Source organism: Melitaea cinxia, chromosome 11 (genome assembly GCF_905220565.1).
Source record: "Melitaea cinxia chromosome 11, ilMelCinx1.1, whole genome shotgun sequence".
NCBI classification, from domain to species: Eukaryota; Metazoa; Arthropoda; class Insecta; order Lepidoptera; family Nymphalidae; genus Melitaea; species Melitaea cinxia.
The window spans coordinates 7,279,688-7,293,793 of NC_059404.1; the positions used below are offsets into that span (position 1 = coordinate 7,279,688).

Sequence of the window (14,106 nt, forward strand, 5' to 3'; positions counted from 1 at the left end):
ACCCATTTTTACGAAAATTGCGCGGACGGAGGAGTATGAAATTTAGCACACTTACCCCTACTATTATAAATGTGAATGTAAGTTTGTTTGTTACGCTTTCACGCCAAAACTACTAAACCGATCATCATGAAACTTTGTACCTATACATGTTCTTGAAGGTATTAGAAGCAACGTAGGATACGTTTTATTAAAAAAAAATCAATGCGAGCGAAGCCGCGGGTTAAAGCTGCTAGTTTATATAGAGGAGTGCAGAATGCTAATTTTGTTTAAAATTATGCATAAAAATACATTAAAACAATAAAAAAACATATACGCTACCATGTATATAACACACACACACACATATATTATACTCTTCTTTATTATTATAGAACTATAGTATTTGACAACAGAGCCTTAATCATGTTCAAACTTATAATTTAAATTAATTATGGTCGAATTTCGACTACTGGGCGACCACTAGTATCAATCAATAATCATACTTTGGAGGAGAAGGATCCTGAGGGTTAAGAATGGAGAATGATGAACCTAATGAAAACTTTGTTTGTGTCTAATAAAATATTTTTTTATGTATATATTACTGCAACAATGATAGCATTTAGCAATGCTTTGACACAGTTGCTGCAGGAATTGGTCACTGCCCACCATTTGGCACTTATTTATTGTTCTTGTAAGTACTTTTAATTTTGTTTGTATGTATAATTAAATGAAAAATAAATATCTCAGATGTATGAGCATTATTAATTTTTTTTTTACTTTTAACTAAGAAACGACGCGTTGGCGCAATGGTCACAGCACTGATTTGTGGCTGTTGCACTAGCGGTTGCGGGTTCAATCCCCACACATGACAAATATTTGTATTGGCCATACAGATGTTTGCCGTGGTCTGAGTGTTTGTGCAGTCGTTGTGGGTCTCTCCACCGTGCCTCAGAGAGCATGTTAAGCCGTCGGTCCCGATTGTTATCATGTACACCTGATAGCGATTGTTAATTATAGTAGGGAATCTATCTGCCAACCTGCATTGGAGCAGTGCAGTGGATTAAGCTCTGATCCTTCTCCTACACGGGGAAAGAGACCTATGCCCAGCAGTAGGATATTACAGGCTGAAGCGTAAGAAACACAAAATAAATATATGATAAAAATATTCTTTACATCTAAGACAAATATATCTGTAAGCTGGGCTTTCATAAAATCTATAAATATATATATTGGCTTGGAACATACTAAAAAAAAAGAAATAATAAGTAGATTAAGTTAAAAAAATATTTTTTATTGTAGTTTCAAAAACATCCTCAAGAGGCAAAATCAACAAGTCCATGATTGTTATTAAAAATATAATTTAAAATATTTTTACTTTTTTGTGAAAAAATGTGCAAGCGTAGGTTGTTTTCCTTTTTGCGGTGGAGATATTTTCTTCTTGGTTGATGCAGTACTTTTCTTCTCTTTAGGTGTTATTTCCTGCTTTTCTGATTTTCTTTCTTTTACAATTTCTTTAACTTTTACATCTTCTTCATTCTCAGAACAACTTTCATATACCTCTTCCTTCTTTGTTAATATGTATCCATCTTCATCAGTATATGTTTTATCTACAATTTTTCTTCTTTTTTTAGGATTTACTATACCTGAAGTAATTTTAATACTATTAACGGATGGTGTAGGAGGGATTTCATCATCAGATTCGTTTATAACCTCTTGTTTTTCTGATTTATCAGCAAAGGGATCATTTTCTTCATCACTGTCACTGTCAGAAACCTTTAGTACCCTTTTCCTTTTTTTATCAACCTTTGAGGTTTTCTTTATTTGGTTAAGAACTTTATTATTATTCTTCTTACTTTCATTTTTAACCTCTTCTTCTGGTTCTTGACTAGGAATTTCCGAATCAATTTCCATTTTTTCTTCTTTAATTTCAATACTCTTACTTTCTTTTAGGACGTTTATTTCACGTTTGTTCTCAGGTTCTTTCAAAGTTTTTTTCTGATTTGTATTTGATTTATTAAAAAATCCTACAATTCCTTTTTGAGTTTTATTATTATGACTGTTACTTTTATTATTACTTGGTTTTTTATTACTAGTTTCTTTCCTGGGAGAAACAGATTCTGTTTTTATATTTGTTTTTAGTTTATCATTAACTTCTCCATTAGTGTACTCTTCTAGTAGTTTATTTTTTACTTCAGTTGTTATATTCTTTGATTCAGACTTTATTTTCTTTTGTGGAATAACTGAGTCTTTACTTTCGATTGTTGTTGCTTGTTGACTATTGCTCTTTAAGCTTCCAATTTCATCAAATGTGTGTTTATTACACTCAATATTTTTAATCGAACCTGCACATAGGTGATAGTCATCAAATTTATTTAATAAAAGATAAGCAGCATGATCTGTCTTTGGAGAACCTATGCTTACACTGTATACATGTTCATAAAGTATTGTTTTAAACGTTGTTTTAAGATTTTTTAATTCTTCTCCAGTACACACAGTTGTTCGCGCCTTGTTCTCATCTGTGATACCCGATATTATATAATTAACGTTTAGCTTTACATCTGGACATTGCTCAGCAATTTGCTTCACTATTACGTGCAACAATTTTTTACCAGTATTAATATGAATACAAAGATCTTTACTCAATGATACGTATGTCACTATTTTTTCTTCATCTAATAGCATCTCTTTTACCGTATTTAAACTAGTTTTAAACGATTCCTCCGATTCCATATTGTATTTTTTTTTTAATATTATTTGAAATATACAACCTTAAAACTTATTTTATTCTTGATTTTCACCTTTTATAACATTATATTAAAGCTAAGATTTAGAGAAAGCAAAGATACAATAATTATTAGCGCTCTTTTTTACAAAACACAACATAGACAAAGGTCAAAATAAACTGTCACCGTGTGTTCACACAGATAATAAAAACTATGTATTGTAATTTCTATACGAATACGTCACCTACCCCACCCCAGCCTGCAAAATAATGATATTTGTAATAAAAAAAATACTAATTGATAGATTTTGAATTGCTCAATTCAACTACGTTGTCCTTTTAAATTGCTCACCTCAAATTATATAATTAAAAATCAAAATTTAAAAAAAAATTCAAATATTTTCAAACTCCTATATCTTTTGATGTATACAATATTTTAAATTGCTCAAAGTGTTAAAAAACTGCTCAAGTTGCATTTATAATTGCTCAAGTATAGTTTAGAACAGATCCACTTCCCTAAATTTTTAAATAAATATAAATAGTTTGAACAAATAAAATATTGATACTTGTAAAAAAAAAAAATACTAATCGATACATTTTCAATAGCTCAATTCGACTACGTTGTCCTTTTAAATCGCTCACCTCAAATTATTTAATTATAAATTAAAAAAGTCGTTGAAAAATATTCTTTTATCAATATTTTCAAACTCCTATATCTTTTGATGTATACAATATTTTAAATTGCTCAACGTGTTAAAACCCTGCTCAAGTTGCATTTATAATTGCTCAAGTACAGATTTGAACAGCTCCACTTTCCTTAATTTTTAAATAAATATATAAAGTTGGAACAAATTTAACGTTTATAGCGATAAAGTGAGCGCTGCAGATGCGCATAGACAATGATGCGAAGCCAAAAAAATTGCGGATATTCGTAATAAAAAGATGCTAATCGTTCGATTTTCAATAGCTCAATTCAACTACGTTGTCCTTTTAAATTGCTCACTTCAAATTATTTAATTAAAAATCAAAAAAGTCGTTGAAAAATATTCTTTTATCAATATTTTCAAACTCCTATATCTTTTGATGTATACAATATTTTAAATTGCTCAATGTGTTAAAGAACTGCTCAAGTTGCATTTATAATTGCTCAAGTACCGTTTGGAACAGCTCCACTTTCCTTAATTTTTAAATAAATATAAATAGTTTGAACAAATTTAACGTTTATATCATAAGACATGTGTACGCTGTGCGTGCGCATAGACAATGATGCGAAGCCAAAAAATTGCGGATATCTGTAATAAAAAAGATACTAATCGATAGATTTTCAATAGCTCAATTCAGCTACGTTGTCCTTTTAAATTGCTCACCTCAAATTATTTAATTAAAAATCAAAAAAGTCGTTGAAAAATATTCTTTTATCAATATTTTCAAACTCCTATATCTTTTGATGTATACAATACTTTAAATTGCTCAACGTGTTAAAGAACTGCTCAAGTTGCATGATTGTTGATTTTTAATTATATAATTTGAGGTGAGCAATTTAAAAGGACAACGTAGTTGAATTGAGCAATTCAAAATCTATCAATTAGTTTTTTTTTCATTACAAATATCATTATTTTGCAGGCTGGGGTTGGGTAGGTGCTCTCTTCTCCGTATTTTATTATTATAGGTACTCTTTGATCTAAACCACAGAGTATAGATAGTAATACTTACAGAAAATCTAAACGAATCTGTGGTATGAAGTATGAACAAAGAGTATATATAAGTATATGGTATGAACTTATGAAGTAAAAAGATTGTAAATTAATACAGAAATATTTTTAGATGAAAATAAAATGTTTATCAATTGAATAAATGTTTAAAACGGTTTATTGTTGTTTGTTTTGCGAAAAGAAGTGTTTTTGTGTATAAAATTTCACTTCAAAGCGTCGTTGTATGGTGTTAAACACTTACAAAGTTACAGGTGAGTTATTCACTTCAAACGGGCGAGTCTATTTTTGTTTCATTACATCATTTAATCTTTAAAAGTGATCTCCGTTATTTTATTTACAGTATAATTTTCAAACAGTCGTTTTCTTATCGTCTGAAACGAAAGAAGTGTTAATTGTGTTATTACGAATTAGAGGTGACAATGCCAGGGTAAGATTAATATGGGAGTGGTCGAAGATCATGGATCTTATGCTTCCTACACATGTTAACGTAAAGATCACGTTGCCACATCAACTAAAACTAGTATTAATTTTGACGATTCATTGAAAACATTAATAATCTAAAGGTTTATTAACTTGTTAACCTCACCCTATTATCATGATACTTCTGTGACTACATCATATAAAAATATAAATATGTGTTATCATAAGGTTCTTTAAAACAATAAAATTTACATAACTTGACAATTTATTTGTGTCAAGTATTTTTAACTTCATATGCATTGCAAATACTAATAATTTTACACTAGATTCTATAAATGTAAAAATTGCTGGTTATAAGCCACTCTGCTGATGACCTAATGTGATAATTTTTCCTTATGAATTCTTATAACTATTTGTTAATATTTTTTCCTCATTTCAATTATAGTCTTATTTTATCGTTTTATAGGAAATTGTTATAATAATTCATAATAGTAACTATTTTGGAATAAAATTCCTTTTCTTTTTCAGAATTGAAAAAATGTCCTTAGATAATATGTTTTGTACCCGCTGTGGGGATGGGTTTGAACCAAATGAAAAAATTGTCAACTCCAATGGTGAACTTTGGCACACAGGTTGCTTTGTGTAAGTGCTTATAGAAGAATATGTTACACAGTTATATATTTCTATCTAGCTGTGCCCGCAACTTTGTCCACATGGAATTTAACTAATTTAAAATAGTCATAGTTCAATCCACAGTTATTAAAAAAAAAATAAATAAATAAAGTAGTCTTACACCTTATTACATCAGCTATCTGCTAGTGACAGATAGACAAACAGACACAAAAATAATAAAAAATGTTATTTTGGTATATGTACTGTTTATACATACATATGAATTTAGTAAAAAGTGGTATATGACACACATTTGTGTGTCATATATCTAGAAGATAAATGATTTATTTCTTAATAATATTTTAAAAGAAATATCTGTAATAAAAATATGTAGACACTACCTTATTATGTTATTAACTTATTATAACTGCCTGGTTTGACATGTTACAATTACGTGTACTGGATTTGTAATTTTGTATAATCTCAGTAAAGGAAAATCCTTCAAAGAATTTTTGGTTAAATCAGTTCGAAACACTGAAAATTACATTTTTCTAGTGTAGAGATAAACCTAATTTGTTTTTGTTACACTAACAATTTATTATTTTTTAATATAATTAAAAAATATAAAAATTAAGTAAATTTGTTGCAGATGTGCGCAATGTTTCCGAGTATTTCCAGAAGGAGTTTTTTACGAATTTGAAGGCAGGAAATATTGCGAACGAGATTTCCAAGTGCTGTTTGCTCCTTGCTGTGGCAAATGTCGTAAGTTTTTAAATTAATTTATTAATACAAACACAAATTTATATTCAATGATTGACAAATAATCTAATATTTGTATATTAACTTTGCTCTCCATTTCTTGTTATTCTAATTCTAGAAATTTGTATAAATATGCACAATGCAAATGCCAACTTAATTTTTTTTCAGGTGAATTTGTGATTGGCCGTGTTATCAAGGCTATGAATTCAAATTGGCATCCAGCTTGTTTCCGATGTGAAGAGTGCAATATTGAGCTAGCAGATGCTGGCTTCATTAAGCATGCTGGTCGAGCACTTTGCCACGCTTGTAATGCCCGGATAAAGGCAGATGGCTTGCAAAATTACATATGCCATAAATGCCAGTTAGTATATTATATAATATTATCATAGTACTGTGTGCTGTAACCGTAAAAACCAATGAATAATCCTCTTTTAGGAAAATTTAAAATTAAATTTGAAAACATTTTTAACTTTTGAGTCTTTTGTACTTGGCTGGTACTGGCTTTTATAATTTTAAAAGGCCTCTTTTCCTCAAAATGTGTGGACTACATACACGTGTTCTATGATGGATCCTATACAGAGGCGGTTCGCGTCATTTTTTGATGGGATTTCACAAAATAAATAAGCGAAAAACTAGAGCTTACCATTATTTATTTTATTTGTATAGAAAATCCATTCCACCCATTCAGACTCACCGCCACTACAGGCGCCTGCTCCAACCACCAGATACGAAAAACGAAATCATTTATTGCTTTCTTCACATCAACACAACCAAGACGTTTTAAAATATTGTTCAGATTTAAAAACACGCGTAAAAGATTAGTTTTCGTACTACATTTTTGAGTTAGTAAGTACAATTTAGAGAGTCTTTTTACGCTGTACATGAAAGACACTGTATTGTTCCATTTTTAACACAAAACGTCGCGAACAAACTATTTATTAATACTTATTTAAGAAAAGAAAAACTGCTAAATAACTGTCGAAGTCCACACCTTTGTTTGTATACATAAGAACGGCAACAGCGCTTAGGCAAATTATTCCCGCGGCGCACGGCACGCCTCCACACGCCGCACGCCACACGCCCCACGCCCCACGCCCCACGCCCCACGCCCCACGCCCCACGCCCCACGCCCCACGCCCCACGCCCCACGCCCCACGCCCGATCCTGCGGTATAGCTACGTCGCGCGTGAGCGGTGTTCCAGATTAGGCTAATTTCTCATACGCAATCTTTTATTTAACGCGTCGGCCTGTCTCTTTCGCACTCATTGAATGCAGTGCTAGGAATTGTACTAAACTTCGTTTCATAGGAACACAATAACTGGCGTTCCACTCGTTACAACGTAATGCCAAATGTTCGTAATATAATTCGTACTTTTGTATACGCATAGTAAAATGAAAAGAATGTAATGTAAGGATAGTATATAATATAAATAAATATAGATTTAAGATTACCTTTATAATTTTCGTGGAAGTGCAATGTACCAGCGCTCTTTAGGCCGCCTCTGACCCCATCGCTTCCATTTACGTCTCTCATTGTGGAATAATTAAGAAATTCGGTTTGCTTGCTAAGTTTGATATTTATATAGCTGAATATATATTTATAGAAATATCGAATTTGCTTTGTAAATTAAAAAGTTTTATAGTATATTACAGATAAGAAGAGTAATAAAAAAATAAATTAATAAAAATAAATATGTTTATTAATCGGACGACAAAGGGTCCATAATTGTTAGTAAAAATAAAAGATAAAATAATGACTAGTGTTAGTACTTAATAACTAACAATGACCTCGTAAAGTCACACATATGCTCGAATAATAAATAACTCGAGATCGTATCTCTAAAGGAAATTACATATAATTTAGATTTTGTAATATATAAAATATTTTCAGTGGTGTAATAGACGGTGAGCCACTACGTTATCGCGGGGAAGTATGGCACGGCTACCATTTCTCTTGTGCCACTTGTGGAGTGGAGCTTGACCATACTGCTCGTGAGGTTAAGAACAGACCAGGATACGCAGCTAATGATGTTGTAAGCATATTATATTGTAACTTTTTAGTAGACGTGTCAAATATTTTGCTAGAGGTAGAACATAGCTCGACTGGGGAAGGACCTGTGTTACAGAATATTTTTATAAATCATTTCAAAATATTTAACTCTCACTCAGTTCATACAAATTAAGAAAGAAAATCATAAAGTTAAGGTTAAACCAAAATCCACAGTTACCCATATTAAAAGTTTTTGTAATCTAATTCATTTGCACAAATAAGTCGTGTCCTAAGTATAGGAAGGTTAACTAAATGTTATATTTATATGTTTAAGAATAATCTCTTCTGCCTGCGTTGTCACGATAAAATGGGAATTCCGATATGTGGAGCTTGTCGTCGCCCCATCGAAGAGAGAATTGTTACAGCATTGGGAAAACATTGGCATGTTGAGGTAAATACTGACAATACTATATATACTAATGTAGCAAAACTAAGCAATTTGTTGTTTATTTAAATAATTTAATTTTAGTTTGCTTGCTATTTAATTTATATTTTAGAAAGTAAATTATAAGCTATAAAATATTGCATTATAAGTAATAAGAATGAAATTGCAACAGTAATTCAAAAATTAATTTTGGACGAAATTGTTAATATTTTATAGCATTTCGTGTGTGCCAAATGTGAGAAGCCATTCCATGGTCATCGCCACTACGAGAAGAAGGGGTTGGCATACTGTGAACAGCATTATCATCAGTTGTTTGGCAATCTTTGTTACGTTTGCAACCAAGTCATCGCTGGTGATGGTATGTTATATGCGATTTATACAAATTTTTAAAATAAATTTTTTCATTTATTCGTCAATAATCCTACAACTATTTAGTATATGAATAAAAATAGTATTATTCATTCTAAAAATATACAAAATTTCTATACAAATACAAACTTTGTACAACTGTCTTGTGTTAATCGTGAAAAAATTAACACAAGACATTTAATAAATCATGAAAGATTTGATATGCCGCTGTTGTTACCGATAGGCTTAAAAGATTTGATACTTCCTAAACACCGACTGAGGAAGTGTTTAAACCTTACAGAATAACACAGTTTAATAACACTGCTCTCGAGTAGAGTTACGTTCCTGTGGTGAGTAAGGTGGCCAGAGCTCCTAGGGAGGATCCGGGGTAAGGACGGGAACGCGCTTTCGATAGTTCTAGTGTTGCAAGCGTCTATAATCACTTAACTTATCACGTGGGCCGTAGCTAGTCGTAGTAGTATAATATAATAATAATAATAATAAAGACGTTTATTCACCCAGCATAAAAAAAAACCAAAAGATTTCTTAGTCTAATTTACAGATTTTATAAAAAAAAAGTAGTAATAGTGGTATAAAAATGAAATAAAAAAAGCGGAGACATTCGTGTGCAGTGTTCACGGCGCTGAACAAGGCTTGGTGCGTGCACCACTTCGCGTGCGCGGTGTGCGACACGGCGCTGAGCACACGCAGCAAGTTCTACGAGTACGACGAGCGGCCCGCCTGCCGCCGCTGCTACGAGCGCCTGCCCGCCGAGCTGCGCCGCCGCCTGCGCCGCGCGCACTACTACACGCTGCGCCGCTGAGCGCGCACACATCTACACACACATCTACTCACACACAACACATGCTCGCCGAGCTGCGCCGCCGCCTGCGCCGCGCGCACTACTACACGCTGCGCCGCTGAGCGCGCACACATCTACACACACATCTACTCACACACAACACATGCTCGCCGAGCTGCGCCGCCGCCTGCGCCGCGCGCACTACTACACGCTGCGCCGCTGAGCGCGCACACATCTACACACACATCTACTCACACACAACACATGCTCGCCGAGCTGCGCCGCCGCCTGCGCCGCGCGCACTACTACACGCTGCGCCGCTGAGTGCGCACATAAAGATCCTCATGCACACACAGATATGTACGATCATACAGATACACTACGTTAACCTCCGACTGACTGCTGAAGCGTCCGTAACGAGCTACGCCCAGTCTACTGAACTAAGCTAACGATAAGAGTATATCACTGCCTTATAGCTGGCTCGACCGGTATTGCCTAGGGGTCTCCACATTGGGAACCCTGTTACAGAATAAAAGAATAGCTTGTTTGTCTACATTAACTCTGATCATCAATCAGGTAGATGTTTTCTTAAAAATAGTCTAGTTTTGGTAACTAATTTAATGGTGCAAATATCATAATTGTCTATTATTTGTGACTGTTTTATTCACCACCTTGAATATGCATTATAATGTGAATTGTTGCCTTAAATCAGCTTCATACTAGCTACTCATAGTAATTTAGAACCAAATGCTACAACTCGGAAGAAAGTAAAGTAGATTGTTATTTCAAAACTTACATTTCATTTAAACCATCAATTAGTATTAATGGAAATATTATTCTACTGAGTCTTTTCTCTACATAGTTTCTATTAAAAACGAAACAAGAAGTGTTGTTATAGCCGTTACAGCCACTGCTCATACTCTAAATTCTTTCTCTTTAGAAAAAAACATTACCAAACTATTTTTAATTACTAATTACATCAATATAACAGATGCAAATAAAAATACTGGTAGTTTACAAGCAGACAAACATTGTGTATTTGTGAATTGCAACTTTTTTAAAAAACCTTATTTTGGTTGCCAGCTAAATATTATACTAGCTGTGCCTGCGACTTCGTCTGCGTTTTGGGTATTTACATGTTCTATGTGATTCTTTAAATTAGCATAACATTTTTATTTATGAACCGATGGACATGAAACAAACACTATATATATTAAGTGAAGCTTACCACAATATAGTAGGGAAAACCACATCTAAATCGGATAAGCCATTTCTGAGATTGATGTGCACAAACGCACAGACAAACAAACAGAAATTCTAACAATCATTGTTTTCGGTGCTATTTGTGTTGATAAATGTTACAATAATATTTTTTCTCATATATCTTCCATTTACAGACGGAGATCTGATACATTTTTATAATATGTATTGATTATATTTGAAAGCAAAAATATATAAAGTATGTTCCGTAATAGGCTATTTGACTGGTTTTCAAAATCCATTTTATCTTATTAAGTAGATATTAAAAAACCCAGTAATTGCTTTTTTTTTTAATTCTTGTACATATTTGCTGAAAAATATCAAACGAAAAGTACAACATTTAAATATCTCGCCAAAGCGCTATTTTGACAATATGGCGCTGCAACGGGATCGGTGACGTCACTTGCCTGTAGTCTGATCTGTGGCACCTGTCATTTACATACATTTGTTTCAAACAAAAAAAGAAAGTGTTATTATAACAGTGATTTATGTAATAAAATAAGTTACAAATGGTGTGCAGTTCCAAAATGTACGAATACGTCGACAAATACTCCATAAAAACTATTCGTAAGTGAACCTTATCAAACTGAAGAACTCTACTGAATTAATAAAAATAACAAGTACAATGTTGCAATATCTGTATAGTAAAATAGATTATCACTCATCATCATCATCACTTCAGCCTAGTACAGTCCACTGCTGGGCAAAGGAAACATGTGTTTTGCAAATAGTCACCACGCTGGGCAGTCGGGTTGGTGAAGCAGGGCTGGCTTTGTCGCACCGAAGACGCTGCTGCCCGTCTTCGGCCTGTGTATTTCAAAGCCAGCAGTTGGATGGTTTTCCCGCTATCGGTCGACTTTTTAAGTTTCAAGGTGGTAACGTAACCCCACAGAAAAGTAAAATAAAATTATATATTTTATTATTTATTTATTTTTCAAAAGGGATCATTTATTTACATTAATTTGTTTTTAATTATAATACAATAACAAAGAACTGACGTTTAAAAAATAATTAAGAGTTAAATTAACTAATTAATTTTAATCTCATTTGATAGACTTATTACTACTTTAGTTGTATGCAATGTGACTGTTAATTATCATGTTAAATCAATGTATAATGTTTTCGTATTTACTAATTATTTTAAAAAAATTGTCCGTTATATCAATTATTTGACAAAAATCCTCTTATATTAACAAAACTAGGCATATAAATAATATTTAAAAATGTATAATATAACTAAAATCTGATATTTTTTGAATGTGTTATATTATAATCCTACAAAAATCAAGAATGTAAACCTAGTTTTAATTTTCTGGTATGACCAAATGAAACGTTTCAAAGTGTTTTATGATAAAGTGCCTTAAAATGGTCTATTTACACAAAAATGTATTTTGCCAGTTGCCATATAAAAATAATATAAGTGCCTCCTTAGGATAAGAAAAAGATTTTATGGATGGAGATAATTATGTTTAATTTTTTATTAATTTTAATTAACAATTCCTATTTAATAAGTGGTGCTTCAATAAATAATTAAATAATACGTAATGTTTTATTTATGTCGTGATGTTATTACAATATTTGTACGCATGAAGTAATGGGCATAACCATCTGGACAGAGGAAAAATGCAAGATCATGCATGAGTAGTATGCAAATACTTAACTATTGTAATCGTCCTTGTAACTACATTAGCTACCCGCGACTTCGTCAGAGTAAATTCTTTGTTATCACAATTCAGAATTTGTCCCTAATTCTATTCTAAAAACAAAAGTATCCCGCTGAAAATTTCAAATAAATAATTGTATTTGCTCGCAAACGAAAAAAAAACGACTTCCATTACAGCGACAAGTAGTAATAGAACGTAGGTCGACAAAAAAATAGTCAAGTAAATACGCGTTATCAAAGATTACTCAAAAAATAGCCATCAGATCTCGATAAAATTTAAATGTGACCACATGATAAACATCGGCTTTCGATTAAATTAAAAATCATCAAAATCGTTACACCCAGTGAAAAGTTATGCGGATTTCGAGAGTTTCCCTCGATTTCTCTAGGATCCCATCATCAGATCCTGGTTTCCTTATCATGGTACCAAACTATCCCTAGTTTCTCCTTTCCAACAAAAAAAAAGAATTATCAAATCTTTTTTTTTTTTTGAAGTCGGTTAAAAATTTGGAAATCATCGTTTTTTATTTGGAATTTTCACCAAGGTAGATTCGATTAGAACGCCTGACTGATTGGCTTATTTCAACTGGTAATTTATTAACGGCGTTCTAATTTATTACGATACTAGCGACCCGCCCCGGCTTCGCATGGGTGCAATGCTGATACTTAATATACTATAGAATTTCTTTATTTATAGTGTGAAGCTAGCTTATAGCATGTTTATTATTAACGTAATAACAACAACATTCAAATATGCGTCGTTAGATTACACGTTGTTACAGAATGCGTTGAAGAAAAAAAAGGTTCACTGCTCTTTCCCCGTAGGTGATAGCGTGATAATTTGTAGCCTATATGTTGACCCGACTTTATAATAATATTCGTACCAAATTTGAAGTAAATCTATGCTGTACTTTTTGAGTTTATCCCAGACAGACAAACAGACAAAAATTCTAAAAACCATATTTTTGGTTTCGGTATCGACTGTAGATCACACCCCAAGTATTCTTTTAAAAAAATATTCAATGTACAGTTTTGACTTTCCTCCCATTTTATTATATGTATAGATGATATTGCCCCTTGACTAATCCTAAAATAATTACACTAACACTAATACTAAAATAATTGTTTTCCTCACCTCTGGATATTATTGCCCAAAAAATATCGTTTTTAGTTTTATCGTTGCATTGTTCGTCTTCAATACTAATTTCGATTACTTTTTCTAAATGAACTATGAAGTACAAATCCCGTACCTACGGTAATTGCTTCACAAGGTGCAATTGAAATGTCGTGATTCGAGCGCTCGCAATCTAGACCACCTATTTTCAAGTATAAAAACACGATGTTATAATTGATATACGCACATGTACAACACTTTTTATACAGTAAATTAAAGC

General features: G+C 32.4%; 2 protein-coding genes across 2 annotated transcripts; one reads left to right on the top strand and one right to left on the bottom strand.

The window, feature by feature from the left end:
* Positions 1 to 1,249: 1,249 nt before the first annotated feature.
* LOC123657891 (DNA polymerase delta subunit 3) lies at positions 1,250 to 2,901 on the bottom strand. The gene has a single exon (XM_045593382.1). The coding sequence runs from the start codon at positions 2,707 to 2,709 to the stop codon at positions 1,351 to 1,353; it is 1,359 nt and encodes a 452-aa protein (XP_045449338.1). The 5' UTR covers positions 2,710 to 2,901; the 3' UTR covers positions 1,250 to 1,350.
* Positions 2,902 to 4,471: 1,570 nt separating this feature from the next.
* LOC123657893 (LIM and senescent cell antigen-like-containing domain protein 2) lies at positions 4,472 to 9,058 on the top strand. The gene is made up of 8 exons (XM_045593384.1): positions 4,472 to 4,664; positions 4,754 to 4,840; positions 5,362 to 5,475; positions 6,095 to 6,207; positions 6,373 to 6,565; positions 8,096 to 8,237; positions 8,529 to 8,645; positions 8,856 to 9,058. Exons 2-8 carry the CDS (start codon positions 4,833 to 4,835, stop codon positions 9,027 to 9,029), a joined length of 861 nt encoding a protein of 286 aa, XP_045449340.1. The 5' UTR covers positions 4,472 to 4,664; positions 4,754 to 4,832; the 3' UTR covers positions 9,030 to 9,058.
* Positions 9,059 to 14,106: the final 5,048 nt, after the last annotated feature.

Bases quoted from the DNA above. Each gene is read 5' to 3' on its own strand.
- LOC123657891 (XM_045593382.1), bottom strand. From the start codon at position 2,709: ATGGAATCGGAGGAATCGTTTAAAACTAGTTTAAATACGGTAAAAGAG.
- LOC123657893 (XM_045593384.1), top strand. The intron at 5,476-6,094 runs GTAAGTGCTTAT...AATTTGTTGCAG, and splicing joins TGGCACACAGGTTGCTTTGT to ATGTGCGCAATGTTTCCGAG. The intron at 8,238-8,528 runs GTAAGCATATTA...TATATGTTTAAG, and splicing joins GATACGCAGCTAATGATGTT to AATAATCTCTTCTGCCTGCG.